General features: G+C 35.7%; 1 protein-coding gene across 2 annotated transcripts in view; it reads right to left on the reverse strand.

Annotated features, from left to right (window-relative positions):
- The window catches only part of VIRMA (vir like m6A methyltransferase associated), a 57,145-nt gene that overhangs the window by 16,999 nt on the left and 23,631 nt on the right, over positions 1 to 16,515 (reverse strand). For both annotated transcript variants that reach the window (XM_080646581.1, XM_080646580.1), the window contains 8 exons: positions 13,892 to 15,032; positions 10,340 to 10,831; positions 9,198 to 9,352; positions 6,568 to 6,650; positions 3,634 to 3,727; positions 2,959 to 3,503; positions 2,184 to 2,419; positions 1,458 to 1,710 (listed from right to left, as the gene is read on the reverse strand). In XM_080646581.1, coding sequence (XP_080502707.1) covers positions 1,458 to 1,710; positions 2,184 to 2,419; positions 2,959 to 3,503; positions 3,634 to 3,727; positions 6,568 to 6,650; positions 9,198 to 9,352; positions 10,340 to 10,831; positions 13,892 to 15,032 — 2,999 coding nt within the window. The remainder of the gene's footprint in view (positions 1 to 1,457; positions 1,711 to 2,183; positions 2,420 to 2,958; positions 3,504 to 3,633; positions 3,728 to 6,567; positions 6,651 to 9,197; positions 9,353 to 10,339; positions 10,832 to 13,891; positions 15,033 to 16,515) is intronic.

Raw genomic sequence — 16,515 nt, forward strand, 5'->3', positions numbered from 1 at the left:
ATACTACCACTTTTAGTCAGAATCTATAAAGTACAGTAATCTAAAAAACAGTAAAACTGTAGTAGCCTTTGATGCCTTCAAAAACTGTCCTAACAGCCGAAACCGGTTTGGCTCAGTGGATAGAGCATCGGCCTGCGGACTGAAGGGTCCCGGGTTCGATTCCGGTCAAGGGCATGTACCTTGGTTGCGGGCACATCCCCAGTGGGAGGTGTGCAGGAGGCAGCTGATCGATGTTTCTCTCTCATCGATGTTTCTAGCTTTCTATCCCTCTCCTTTCCTGTCTGTGAAATATCAATAAAATATATTTAAAAAAAAAAAAAAAAAAAAAAACTGTCCTAACAGAGTATTTCTTAGCCATAAAAAAAGACTGAAACTTTGATGACATTTGCAACATGGATGGAACTAGAGGGTATAATGCAAAGTGAAAAAAGTAAGACAGAAAAAAACAAATACTGTATGATTTCACTCATATGTGGAATCAAAACAAAAATAAAGGAACAAACAAAGTCACAGATACATGCCCTAACTGGTTTGGCTCAGTGGATAGAGCATCAGCCTGTGGACTCAAGGGTCCCAGGTTCAATTCCGGTCAGGGGCATGTACCGTGGTTGCGGGCACATCCCCAGTGGGGGGTGTGCAGGAGGCAGCTGATTGATGTTTCTCTCTCATCGATGTTTCTAACTCTCTCTCCCTCTCCCTTCCTCTCTGCAAAAAATCAATTAAATATATATTTTTTTAAAAAACAAAGTCACAGATACAGAGAACATTTTATGGTTGCTGGATGAGGGGGGATGGGCAGACAGGTGAAAAAGAGGAAGGGATTAAGATGCACAAATTGCCACCTATAAATACAGTCACAGGATATAAAGTACAGTATAAGGGAATATAGCCAATAATATTGTAATGACTATGTATGGAGTCATATGGGTAGTAGGCTTATCAGGGTGATCATAAATTATATAATTGTCTAATCATTATGTTGTATACCTGAAACTAATATAATACTGTATGTCAACTATAATTGAAAAAAAATTTTTTTAATATGTTAAAAAAAAAGTTGTCCTAACAGGAAACCATGGTATTAATTCAACTAATCACAAAGCTATAAAATTCAAGAATGAATTGGTGTTTAATATAAGTAGAAGGAAAATGAACATATCAGACAAAACTAACCCCCCAAAATACTGTGGCACATAAGGCAACTATGCAAGGATGCAATTTCATAAAGAAAAGGAAAGAGCTCTTCAAAGAAACCTATAAAGTACAAACCCAAAGGAAGCTGTGAAGCACCAAATCATTTTATTGTTTGTTCCTAGTCAAATTCATCTCCCTAAACAGCAGCAGGAGTAATAAAACAGGTGAGATCTCTTTGTTCACAGCTAAGAGTTACATCAACAGCTTTTAGACACACACACACACACACACACACACAGAATTTATAAAGTAACTATAAATACCTGATCACAGAGAGACTGTAAAATGGATGTGATATATTCAACACACTGTTGGCGAATAACACTGTCTCCAGGAGACCGCACCAAAGTTAATAGATCCTGGAATATCTCTGCATATTTTTCATCACCTTTAATAGTTCCATTAATTAGATGCAAAATAGCTAATTTACAAGCTTTATGTGAAGCCAGAGCATCAAGAAGAGCAAGCAGCCTGGTGGTTTGGCCAGTATACTGTTTTTCTTTGTCTTCTGAAGTGCTGAAATAAAATCAATACATTTAATAAACCAAGTTCTTAATTTTAAGGTATTATTTAACTAATATTTGTTTTTCAACATATATCAACTTATACCAATCTTGTATAAAACATTTCAAAATGACAACTTCTCTGGAATTTTACAATTATTATAAAATTTTGTAAATTTAGGTTTTAAATAACCATATTTTCTTAAATCAGAATACTTTATGGTTCACCTTTCAAACACCGAAAATCAAGGCCTTCCAAGCAATTTGCACATGAAATGAAATAAAATATTCTAATTAAAAATAATCTAAATATACTCATTATATAGGTGTGTGTATATGTATATGGTATTTGTGTATATGTGGTGTATATTTGTGAATCTTATCTGAGCATTCTAAACACTGGTTTCCAAATTCTAAGTGAAAAAATATGTATCTGTCTGTGTCAAGAATAACTTGAAAAAAATTTTAATGCAAAATGAAAAATACCTTTGCAAGTCTTCTACAATCAAATCCAACACAGTTCTCATAATCAGAAGTGCAGTTGGTGAGGCAAGGTCACACAATTGAACACAAATACGCCGTAACATATGTTGAATGGGCTGGCAGGTTGTGCCAGAGAAAGAGCGAACTATTTCTTGGAGCAACTTTGCTTGAACATGAAGGTGCATGCTCCACAATTTTCGGGTGTTGAGTGCCACTGATATATCATGTGGCTCAATAACCTGTTAAAAAAGTATAATGTATGTGTTCGTAGATTTTTTAAATATTTATTTATAGTCACAAAAAACTGTTCAGGAAGAACTATTATGAAAAGAACATCTTTACTGCATGCTGAAAACATTTAAAGTGCTTAAAACATCTATTATACAATTAAACATTTGCTTGAATTCAATGCATTTAAAGAAATCTTATTGTTCTCAGGTTAGCAGTCAGTAGAGCAGAGTCCATTGGTGAAGTGACCTAGTAAATGGCAAATTCTGATACATAATAAAGGAGAAAAAAAGGGATTTAAAAATAACAAAAGTACAAGTATACATAACAGCATAATAAAATTCACATTAACAAAAATTCATTTTAAATGTCACCCTCATATTCCCTTAATGACCGACTTGCTTCAGTTTTATCTCACCCTCATCCAATTATTTTATGTCTGTTTTAGGGAAAGGGGATGAAGGTTTTTTGTTTTTTTAACAAAATCACTGGCTTTTAAAGAAGTGTTACTGCAGTCATTTATAAGATGCATGTTATATGGAAGTGATACCTGAGTTGTTTGCATGGGCAATGGTAGAGGCAGCAGCTCTGAAAGGAGTATGAGTCCAGAAAAAAATCCTTCAGGAACCTTTAAGATTGAAGAAAGAACTTCTTTTAACATTAAAGACCAAGTATTATTGGCCAGAGTCTCTTCTGAGATTGTGAGTTTTTCATTAACTCCTTGTGTAAAAGTCAGTAAGATATCAATGATATCATTCTGAATTTTCTGTTCATCACTGTCCAAACGACCTGAGAGGGGGATAGAGCACAGGAGCATGTGTAAAGTCACAAGTGCTGAAGGAACACGCATATCCTTAAACTCAAAGGAGCCACCTCTCAGGAGTTCCGTTAACATGGTTTTAAGAAGAGTGAGTGTGCAGCGAGCCATTGAAATAGTAGTAACTCTGTGAAGAGTAGTCCCCATGTTGACATGGAGCCTCCAAGGCTGAGTCAAAATACTGTTCAATTTTTGTAGAACCCGAATAAAGGTGTCCATTCCTTCAGCAGAAAAAAGCTGAATAACAGCAAGATTCCATTTCAGATCTTTCTGTTGACCTTTATATAAGAGGAAAAGAAAACTAATTAATTGTATGTTAATTATCAGTTAAAAGTTTTGAATATTTTATTTAATAAATGATATTCATACTAGGCTTAAAAATTGGTAGTTTTAAAATAGCCATATTACCTTCAACAGGGGGTGGCGGGCATGCCACATTACAGAGAACACGCAAGGCAGTGGTAAGGCCAACTCCTTCCGGAGTCATCAAGTTATCAATATTCTTTAAAAATAAAAATAAACAAAGTTTAATTTCTTGTTACCTATCAGATCAAGAGAAAATTCCAGAGAAGGCATTAGTTAAAAATATGAATTTCAAATTTACATAAATTTCTTAAGTAAATTTAAAACATAAATAAGGCTGATAAAGTTTATAAAAGTTATCTGAACTTTGGCATATGTTGTACCATATGATATTATGTAAATAAAATAAATAATTGTAAAGTACAAGTATGTTAAAAAGTACTAAAACAAAAGTAACATACAGAAATGTATGAGACTCTCTGTAATAAGAATTTAAAGTAGCTCCTTTTTGTATATTCTTTCTATACATCCTCTTTCCCAAAAATGAGCCAATGACTAATTTTACACAGCACTACAGGTAATAAACCTCTTTCAAAACTGAAGAGGCAGCCTTAGCCGAGTGGCTCGGTTGGAGCGTCGTCCCGTGTACCAAAAGGGCTGTGGATTTGATCCCTGGTTTGGGTATGTATAGGAGGCAACCGACTGATGTTTCTCTCTCACACTGATGTTTCTTTCTCTCCCTTCCTCTCTCTGTCAAATCAATAAATATATCCTCATATGAGGATTAAAAAAAAACAAATGAAGAAGTAATGAGAAATGTTTAGAACTACATAACATACATTTTTTAAAAGCGCAGATACCACAGGAGTCTAGTTATGATGGTCAGTTGGGGCATGGTTAGAAGAAATAAAAATACACTTGTATGTCCTTAGCACTATGTTTCCTGACAACAGGTAGTTACAATTAAATTTCTTTTCTTTTCTTTTGTACTTTCCACAGGGCAGCATATAGATAGTTTAAAAAAACTTTGAAGAAATAACATTAAAATGTTACTATTTCAATATTAACTTCAAAAGAAAAACTTAAATTCCTTTCCCTCATAGTTTTGCAACTTAGAGGATCTTTTCTTCTAATTTCTTCCTTGTTAACTTATATCAATTCCACAAATTACTAAGGCATCAGGGAGCCACACAGGGAAGTTTCAGTCTTAGATCAATTGTTTTTAGTATATCTTGGAATGAGAGTCACTTATAATAACCATAATTAATGGGATAGGGATTTACATAAAAATCAAAAATCTTTAAATTACAGCATGTAATTAATTCAAATTTCTAGAACTAAATTTCTTTTTGGTTAAATACTTTTACGTAAGGCCATCTGATATTTATTGGCTACTACCATGCACAAGCACCCCAAACACATGACCATCTAAATTTACAGGACCTTACCATACTTCCGCTAAATTAAAGACTGAATATAATGAAAAGCCATAGATGGTCACCTGATGCACAGAGAAAGGAACAAAGAAGAATATGATGGTACCATGGGAGGTGAAAGTACTCTCAGAAGAGATGGAGTAAAAAGAAAAGGGCAGACAAGTCGGTTTAGAAAACTCTAAATCAGATAAACCCAAATGGACATGTTGTTGCTGGGTCGGAATAGCAACAGATTAAAAATGTACTGCAGACATTTCAACTCCAAGACCAAGATTGTTTATAAACATGCACACACATACATACATATACGCCATACACATAGCTCATCTGTTAAATGAAAGATCACTCAAGGTCCATTCTGCCCCTATAGTGTAAAACTTTTTTTTTTTATAAGCACTTTTAGGCCTCAATGTGTATGTATACACATTGTGGTAACTAAATTTTAAACATTCAAAACTAACAATGCCAATGATTTTAATGAATTTTTCGTTACGAATTACTTGAAATATATAAATTTTCAACTGTAATATTATAAATTATACTAGAGGCCTAGTGCATGACATTCATGCACTAGGGCGGGGGGTATCCCTCAGCCCAGCCTGTGCCCTCTCACAGTCTGGGACCCCTCAGGGGACATCTGGCAGTTGGACATCCCCCAAGGGGTCCTTAGCACGCTGCATGGAGGCAGGAGAGGCTCCCGCCACTGCTGCTGCGCTCACCAGTCGTGAGCTGGCTTCTGGCTGAGCGGTGTTCACCCTGTGGGAGCACACTAACCACCAGGGGCAGCTCCTACGTTGAGTGCCTGCCCCCTGGTGGTCAGTGTGCATCATAGCAACCGGTCATTCGACCATTTGGCCGATTTGCATATTAGCCTTTTATTATATAGTATGATTTTCACTTTTTATGAATTCCTTTTTTTTTTTAATGTTTTATTGATTTTCTGGAGAGGAAGGGAGAGGAAAGAGAGATCATTGAGAGAGAATCATGGATTGGCTGCCTACTGCACGCCCCTCACCAGGGATTGAGCCTGCAACCCGGGCATGTACTTTGACCCAGAATCAAACCGGCAAACTCTTGGTGCACAGGATGACATTCAACCAACTGAGGCACACAGGCTGGGCAGGATGGCTATGAATTATTCTAATTGCAAATCTGACCATCCCAAATTAACAAAAATAAAACTAGCTCCCACTGCAACTGTCTGAAACTGACTCCATCACTTTTCACCTAAAAATTTTGTAGGAAATTCTTTTCCACTAAAGTTTAACTAAAATGATTATATGTTATATTCTTGTAGCATTTAACTTTAAAACACTCTTGTAAATGTCATCGAAACGGCAGGTGATATTACTCTGATTTGATTTGAGAGAAAAAATATTACAGAATCTGGTAGTGGAAAGCAGTAGAATGCACGAGGTTGTGTGCATGTATGTTCATGTATATACACACACACCTACATTCATGTACCAATCTATAAATAAAAGTGTAGTAAATCAAGCATATACTTGTCAATTACTACATTATCTACACAAGTGACTTAATGCATCATTACTACATACTACCGTACAGTTCACAAAAACAGGCACTTTTTAGTTTTACTTACCTGTTTAACATATTCAATTAGGTTTGGGATGCAGTTAATTTCAAATCTAAGGTTTTTCAGAGGTTCAAGCCACTTCCCGAGTTCTTAAAAACAAAAAGAGTAACTTATAATATTTTAAAATAAGAGCCTTTATAACAAAGGAAATAATGGTACTTTTTTCCAAAGATAAACATTATAAGACCATACTGATTTCAATCATCTAAATTACATACAGGGATGAACTTATGTCTAATTCCTTAAACTTTAAAATGAAATATAAATGCCCTAATATACTGGTTTAGAAATAAGGAGCAACCACTGTTAGTATTCGGTTTCTGAAAATGTAAATAATTCTTAAACAAGATAATCTAATTAAATTGTTTTTGCAACATTGACAATTTAATAAAGCTGATTGCTTATAAACTAATAATACAGAGTTCATTCACCTAATGCTGTCACTGCTCACATACTCTAAAAAAAGCATGCACAAAATGTATTAATTTCTAACAGGATCAAACCCGTGGGGGGACATTTACTGAGTGCCTTTTCCCTTAACATGAATTTTTAATTTTGTCATTTTCCTAATTTGCCTTTATAAAATTAAAAGTACACTATCACTCCAAAATAATAATAGCAAGCTTTGTTTATAAAACAGACGTGAATGAAATATACCATTTACAACTAAACTCAAAACTCTCCTAAAAGGAATGCCCCAACACCTATACTTTATCACCGAATGTTTTTTTAAAAGCATTCTAATATAGCCCTAGCCAGTTTGGCTCAGTGAATATAGTGTCAGCTTGTGGACTGAAGGGTCCCAGCTTCGATTCAGTCAAGGGCATATGACCGGGTTGCAGGCCGAACCCCAGTAGGGAACATGCAGTGAACATCTCTCATCATTGATGTTTCTATCTCTCTCTCCCTCTCCCTTCCTCTCTGATATCAATAAAAATATATATATTTTTAAAAAGTATTCTAGTATAAAAAGTAATATACCAGTTCCGGACACTTTATAGCAATGACTTAAAGGAAACTAAATACTGTCATGTCTTCCTTGGTTCTACACTCCTTCATGAGGATTACGACTATGTACAAGAGTATTTTCCTATGCATTTTAAAATAAATTCTTTCAGCCCTAACCGGTTTGGCTCAGTGGATAGAGCATCAGCCTGCAGACTGAAAGGTCCCAGGTTCGATTCCGGTCAAGGGCATGTACCTTGGTTGTGGGCACATCACCAGTAGGGGATGTACAGGAGGCAGCTGATCGATGTTTCTCTCTCATCAATGTTTCCAACTCTCTATCCCTCTCCCTTCCTCTCTGTAAAAAATCAATAAAATATATTTAAAAAATAAAAATAAAAAAAATAAAATTAACTCTTTCACATATACAGACTACATTGCTCAAGTGAAAAATATAAGAAATAATAATAAAACAAATACAAGTGTGTCCATTGCCCAGAATAAATTAGTAAAGCATTAATAATACCTCGGAAGATGCTGTGTGCCCTCCTTTTATAAAGGCATACTTCAGGGGGAAAATCTATTTCCAGTTTGGAAGCTGAGTTTACAACCCAACTTTTACTGGTAGCATCACATATAAAATTTACCGTTAGAAAGGAAAAAAGCTTTGAGTAGCTCAGTTGGTTAGAGCGTCGTACCAATACACCAAGGTTGCGGGTTTGACCCCCATCATGACTCAACCAATAAGTGCATAAATAAGTGGAAAAATGCAAAAATCGTGTGTGTGTGTCTCTCTCTCTAAAACCAATAAGAAATTTTAAGAAAAGAAAAGAGCCCTAACCGGTTTGGCTCAGTGGATAGAGCGTCGGCCTGCGGACTGAGGGGTCCCGGGTTCGATTCCGGTCAAGGGCATGTACCTGGGTTGCGGGCACATCCCCAGTAGGGGGCGTGCAGGAGGCAGCTGATCGATGTCTCTCTCTCATCGATGTTTCTAACTCTCTATCCCTCTCTCTTCCTCTCTGTAAAAAATCAATAAAATATATTAAAAAAAGAAAAAAAGAAAAGAAAAGAAAAAAAAGCCACATGCTATTTACAATATTTACTCAATGTTATCAAATTTTCTCCTTGGTAAGGTCAGCAAGCCAGGAACCAAAATAAAAGAATAAAAACATATAATTAGATACCTTAAAGTTTTTAAGACTGCCCACATAAGGCTTGCCATAAACTTCATTCAACACATTTATATACTTTAGAATATAATAGTCATATTCATTATTCTTCACTTTTAAGGATTACACGTGTTTATTAACCACAAATGGTTAAGTTGTGGTTAAGTTGCACTTAGAACAGCGTTGTACTTAGAAATACATATATAGAAAAAAACATACACATGCAAACTACACACAAAACTGAACTTTTGAGTTTGTTTTTAAACTACTTCGTCCATTTTTTTAGGAACCTAAACTAACCACCAATTTCCATGACTTTCCAGAAAAAGGTACTTTCAGCAATTTCCTAAAAATCTTTTTAAGAACACCATATAAAATACCTTCATAAAAGGTACTTTCAAGGAGTTAAAAACAGAGTATTACTAGGTATATTATGAAAATATAATAAAGTATTAATTACAGATATATAAAGACTTTTTCCTTCACATATCATAAATGCTTAAAATAACTCAAGTACCATACCTTGCAATTTAGCATTATTTTCATCTGCTTTACAAAGCTTCAAGAGAGATACTGCATGATGTTCTAGCATTTGGACATCACTGGAAGACTGAACCACCACCAAAATAAGTATGCATGCATAATTATAAGCTACTGACTTCTTAGACTTGGAATCACTGAAACAAAATAAGATTTCAAAGTTTTTGGTACAAAAACAATTTTTCAGGAATAATTTTAAACATTTTTTTCTACTTGATTTTAAAGAGATCAAGGAATTTTACAATGAAACCTGAGTAATTTCCTAAAGACAAGAAATCAGATTTTAAATTTCACCTCCAATTCACCTAAAAACACCACTTAAAAGTATATAAACAAAGCATATCACAATGGAAGTGAAATTCTACTAAGAAATAAGATCAGAATAATAATGAAATATTAACAAATATACTTCATTAGCAATGAAAGATTAGAAAGTAACACTTTAAAATGTTTGTCCACTCTGGATAAACAGAACAAGTATGCTGAATCAATCTACTGCCATCATCATTCAGTCTTCCACTACAGAACTGATTACGATACAGCTCCACATTGAAACCACCGTTTCCTGCCTTTCCCTAAAAGACCTGTCACTCGGAATCATATCAAGACCCAGCTGCGAGGCCAGTTACCTGGAAGCCACTGCTTTGTGTGACACGAGCCAGGAAGAGCATGTTTCTCTGCTCAAACGCTAAAACCTTCTGCCCGACTGGACAGGCCTTGAAAATGATCATCATTCTCAATTCCCCACCCAGTCAAAGCACTTCTGAAACCAGAGCACCATGAATAGAGGACAGAAGACAGCGAGATAGTCCTCATTACTCTCGAGGTATATATTCCTGTGCTTGGGATTCTCCTCCTCACAAATTAGCAGGAGTACACAGTTGTAATCTTTGTCAGCACCACAGGAAAACAGGAAGAAGCTGCTAAAAGATCCACTTCATTGTTTCACAGCCACTTTTTCTATTTTTTAGGTTACTGTCATTCTAATCCTTAAATCAATAAGTTATGTGTTATTCAACGCAATAATTCTAGTTTTTACTTTCCAAGCAACACCTTCTAAACAACTAGCCCATTAATGATGTAGTTTTCCAATATAATAGAAAATTGAATAAGTAGTAAATTACCCTAAGGCTTCTTTGGAATAGTACTCCATTAAAGTGATAAGACTTTGGAGATTTTTCTCAAGACTAAAAACATGGCCAACAGCCGATCTTCCCACAGGATTAAAAGTAATCAAATAAAGGTTGTGAAGGGTTCCCAAGAGATCTGAATGGTCAGTTTCTTCACTGGCTGTACAACGCTGAAAATGGTTGAACAGTTCTGTAATACACTGCAATGTTTGTGTTGAGTCCTGTAGCCACAAGGCAAATGCATCATCAATAACACCATCAGACTGGAGACCTTCCTCTTCATCTTGATCATAAAGGTGACATAAAGACCGGATCAACAAATTTGTTGCTTCATATTCTGACATAAAAAAAAGAAGACCCTTTTGTGACTGTGCAAGAAACTTTAAGACATCTTTTGTGGCTTGCAGCACACCAGGATGGGCACTTGTTACTGGAATTGACAGAAGCAAGGTAACCAACTCCAAGAAGTGGTGACTGTGAAGATACCTGTAGAAAAATTAATTGATATATATTAAGTCAGTGCAAAACATTCTTCATGTACTCAGTAGTCATTAGACAGGAGAGGTAAACATTTTAATGGCCATAATCCTTATCCTCAGCAATATACTGCTTTAACTAAAAACAATGTGAGTAGCAAATTTTCCCTCCACTGGGCCAAAGAAACGTGAAAGTTCTGTGAGGCTTTTTCCTTGCTAACATTCAACAGATGTTGAATAAATGTTGACAAGTTTTCTCTTTCCAGGATCAATCCCGACTTTAAATTCTGGTCCTTTGTACCAGGTTATTTATCAAATGCTCCTTTTTCACCATAGTCCTAATTTACTCATGGCACACCTGAATTAGTGTATCTAAGAAAATATAGAACATATACTATAAAAAATATATACTATATTTGGATTTATTATAGGTAATTAGTACCTCTAAATAAAAAAATGTCTAATTATCAATTTTTAGTATTTGACTAGTTAAAACCACTATACATAGCACTCTTTTAAATCCAAGAATCATTTCTTAGCATATAGTTGTAGTAGAAAAATTCTGAATTTACTCAGCACCCCAAAATAGACCCAATTGCTACTGATACTGAGTATTTTCGTTGTCTTAAAAATACTTTATTCTCCACCTATTCATGCCTTCCTCCCCCACAACCCTTAGAAATCACTGATCTTTTTTACTATCTCCACAGTTTTGCCTCTCCCAGGATATACCATACATAGTTAGAATCAAACAATATAAGATTGCCTCTTCAATAATATTATTGCTTAAATTTAGGCTTCTACTTCATGATAATAAACACCCTTAGTAGCATTACATAAAGGCAAACAGAATTCTCAGGAAGACAAAACTCCGTAATTACTCTGCTCTAAGAACATCATGAACTACCTTATTCAGAAAACAGTTAACATGACAGGCCTTCGACTGCTTCTTCTTAGAAAGGACTGCTTGCAAGACTGGCCTTTGGCTGGCATCTGGGACTTGAATTTGGGGAGGGTTCCCATGACCCAGCTGATAAGAATACTCGCTGTGCCTAAACTGTTTGTGCAAACAATATGTAATTTGAAGCCTTAGGGTAATTTCCTACTTATTAAATGTCCTATTATATTGGAAAACTCCATCATTAATGGGCTAGTTGTTTAGAAGATGCTGCTTGGAACATAAGCTTTCCTTCTGGGAGTCTGGAATTCTGGTACATGCTACATGCTGGGTAGCTATTACCCAGTAAGCTTGGATGCTGATATTCTGATGAGATTCCTCAGTAGGCAACATTTCACACATGTTGTGACAATTTTTTTCTGGGGAATTAATTGGGTCCTGTTTAATTCCACTGGGAGAGGACTCTGGAAGCTTACAACTGGTTCCCCAGGCTTCTCCCTATGTATTTTCTTCCTTTGTTGATTGTGCTTTGTATGCTTTTTCTGTAATAGATCATAGCTGTGAGTACAACACTGAGTCCTGTGAGTCTTAGCAAATTTTGAAGACCACAACACAGGACATTAGAGCACCGCCATCATTTCAAACGAACACTTCGAAAATGCAATTATTTCTCCTTTCAAAATTCATTCTCCCTCTGATTTACCAGTTTTTGTCAACAAAACCACCACAGTTCCAATAGTTACCCTAGCTAAAATCATATTTAACTTTCTCAGTCTTTTACCTACTTGCCAAGTTCCAATAACTGCTCTTTTACAGATTCTCTTAATAGTAGCATATTTGTCTTTCAATTCCCTGTAAATGCCATTATTTAGGCCAAGTACTTAACACAACACCTAGTACCTAGAATCTTCAGACCAACCTATCTAACCAGTAACTCCAATTTCTTTTCCACTGCAATACATCTTGCAATAAATAATCTTTGAACACAACTTTGATCATATCATATCAGATATTAAAGATCTTTCCACATTCTAAAAACAAAATCAAAATTCTTTAATGTAGAATTTCAAACTCTTTATTTCCTAAAGTCTGATACCCAAACATACCTCCTTCAGTTATGGTAGAAAAAACAAGATTTAATAGGTCATTAATTACTAGTTTCCCCTGGGTGACTGTTTGAAAATTTCCTACGTTCACTTCCCTCAGTCATCCTCAGTGCATGACTTACCTCCCACTTCACTAAAGATACAGTGATCAGTGAGCAGTGCCTTGGCTCCTGTACTGTCTCCATACTATAAATGTAACTATATTTGTGTATTCATAAGGTTTCTTTATATCTTGTTCTAAGCCAAACCCCTACATTTGTACTCTTGATCTCATACCAGATAATTGTTCTAGCAAATATTATCTCTTATTCCTCCTTATAAGAACTCAAACTAAGGCAAGATCTGTTTCAGCTAAAAACAAGAATGGACAGGCACAGACTTTAAGAGTGAACAAATACCCTATTTTGTGTTACTGCACTATGCCCCAAATCAAGGCAAACTCAATCACAGATAAATCACAGATATAGGAAATAAAATAATAAAAATAGCATTTTTCCATTAGTTATAAAATTATTTACAGACAAAATGTGCCTAAAAATGTCTCAAAAATTAAAAGAAAATTTAAAAAAATCTACCGTGGGCAAAACTCTATCAACAGATAACAAGAAAGGTAGATGGCAGAAACAAATGCTAATTAAGCCTTAAAGATATGTTTAACCAGGCCTCTAAAATTAAGTTAGTAAGATATAAATTTAACTTACAATATGTTAGAGGAATGAAGGTAAAAAGAGGTTCATACAGAAAAGCTCTCCTTCCTATGTCACCCATACTCTTACACCACCTTTCTAGAAGCAACTCAGCAGTTTCTCCTTTATTCTTGCTCATATATGTGCTTATGTAAGCATTGTTGTTGATAATTCTATATTTAACTTGTTGCTAATACTACTTTAAATGCTAACAAAATATAGTTCACCCACTGTAACATACTTCGGTCTCACAGCTATTTTGAAATATCAAGTATCCTTACACAGATATGCATTACATAGACTTTTTTTAAAAAAATCAACCACATCTAATTGCCTCCAATCATCTGTGAAATAATTTCCCCAAACCAAAGAATCCTTACCTAAAGAGAACAGGATATGGATCATCCCTCTCTGGAGGTCCAGTAATACGCGCCATCGTTGGGAAAGACTTAACAGGAGGTTGGACCATTGTATGAGGTGCAGTTTCCATTAAATGGAAAACTTCTTCCAGGAGATTAATAAGCTTTTCTATTTCCCCTTCACTTATATTTGAGGATTCCAAAAGATCCATATCCATTGAAGCCTCTACCTCATTTTCATATTCTGGGTTTGTTCTTTCAAGTCCAGTATCTGTGTCATGATCAGGTTCACTGTGGTTAGGAACAGATGAAGTCTTCTCTGCTAAATGGTCACCAAGTCTTTTAATCTCTGACAGGATTTCATAGAAATGGCACTTCTGAAGGATAGCTGAACCAGCAGTGACAACCCTCACAGTCTGATCCAAAAGTATAAGCTCCAGAAGTTTTTGATAGCCACTTTTTTCACTCTGTCTACCTCTTAAAAAAGCTTCCATTCCTTCTGTCATACTAATGACACTGTCCAAAGCTTTAAAAGCATTTAACTTAAGGGAAGAGGAGACATGATCAGCAAACAGGAGCTCAAATAATCCATTGATCACTCCTGCTTGGAGCAGTCCCATGACTCCTTGAGCTCCACATTCTGCTAGTGAGGACACTAATTTGGTCCCAGCTTTGAGCTGTCGGACATTTAAGGCAATGGGTTGGCGAAGGGCTACTTGTAAATTTAAAGCTTGCATGGTCCAGTCTACCAACTGGCCAAAGGAGTCTTGTTTCGTGTTTTTCAATTGCAAATAACTTAATCCTTTTATTATTAAACTTGGAATTTCTTCTAAAGCCGTTACCCATTTTGCACCTCTGTCTTCCCGATATAAATCTAACAGTTCAGTTAACTTCACTGAAGCTTCTATTGCCCCTGAATTTTCTTTTTCTGGACCTTGATCCTTCATTCTACTGATTTCAATTTCGAAAGTTGTCTTGTATGGACAGCTGAAGTATAAAAGCGGCACAAGTTCCCTATCATATGGATCATATGTCATAGGAGGAACCGAAGCTAAGTCTTCAGCAGTGTATTCAACATCAAAGTTTGGATACTTAAATGTTTCCCGTTCCAAGTCAGCAATTCCATCTTCATCACTGGAAATTTGTTCATAACCATCATCCCCTGAAAATTAGTTTGGATAATATTTAAATATTACATCATTGTTGTTTAATGAAAAAAAATCTAATTAATCAAAACAGTTTATTTAATAGCATGGCAAAAATAAGAATGATTTCCTCAACAAAATTAACTTCTGCCCCAACAGCTTAACAATTACCAATATTTATAATAATTATGAAGAAACTTCATAAGCAAAGTCCTCTATTATCTCTGCTCAACTTTACAACTAAATATGCTACAGGTATCTTTTCCTCACAAAAATAAAATTAGAAATTAACTAGCCTTATTTTCTCACCTTCTCTACTAAAATGTCCTCTGAAATCTAACTACTATTTGCCAGTCAAATACAATACATCTAAAAAGGATTACTTGATGTTCTGGGAATGGGGGAAGCTAAAAATGTATCACTCGCCCTGGCAGGTATGGTTGTTGGCTGGGTACCATCCCATGCCCAAGAGGTTGTCGGTTTGGTTCCTGGTCAGGGCACATGCCCAGGCTGCAGACACAAATCCTGGTAGGGGGTGTACAGGAGGCAGCCAATCGATGTTGCACTCTCCCATTGATGTTTCTCTCTCTCCCTCTCTTTTCCTCTCTCTCTAAAAACCAATAAACTATTAAAAAAAAAAAAAAAGGCTCTTCTTTCAAAAGAAAGTATCACTCAACCTAATTATTTATACCTTGTAAAAGGACCTCTGTGATGCTGAAATGAGCCTCACTCTCATGCAGAATAACTCCAATCTTCACTATTTTAGAAAAAAACAAGGCAGATTATCTGTCATTTTGCATAAATGCTTTAACATTTTATGCCATTTCTTGGACAAATGAGGAGTCCAACAGCTTGAGTATCTCTCTATTTTTGCTTCTAAAAAAAGCAAAGCCCAATTAAAGTAGTCTTTAGCATCATGCCATCACATATTTCTGTACTGAGATTCTTTTCTCCCTGAATTTCTAAAACTAATGTAACTTTTTGCTGAAATATCTAGGTGGCAGATATCTTTAGGAATTCCACCCATCTTACAACACCATTCCTTACTCTGAAAACAGCCTACCAAATTCTCAGTCACTATGTATTTGCTGCATGACCCTGCTTCCCTGATCTAAGCTGATGGTATCAAAGGGCAACTAATAGTGTAGCAAGCCAAACAAAATCTCTATCCCAGGAAATTGGAAATGGAACCGAGATACAGCCAGGTAAACTGGTTGAATAAAAAAAGAGATTAAAGATGTAGGGTGAAGAGAAAAACAAGTTAGTTGACAGAATATAAAATAGCAATATAAAGCAAAGACGGAAATCCAACCTCTAGTCAAGTCTTGAAGCCCAGTTATATTCCAACCCTTGGGTTTCTTAAAAGCCTATCTATAATAATAAGTATAATATGCAAATCGACCAAAGAGCCAAACAGCAGAACAACCGTCCAGATGACCACGCTATGACACGCACTGGAACCAGGTGGGTGCGATGCGATTGCTCAGGGGGTCCGCCATC

This window comes from Plecotus auritus (genome assembly GCF_963455305.1).
Source record: "Plecotus auritus genome assembly, chromosome: 11".
Taxonomy (NCBI): domain Eukaryota; kingdom Metazoa; phylum Chordata; class Mammalia; order Chiroptera; family Vespertilionidae; genus Plecotus; species Plecotus auritus.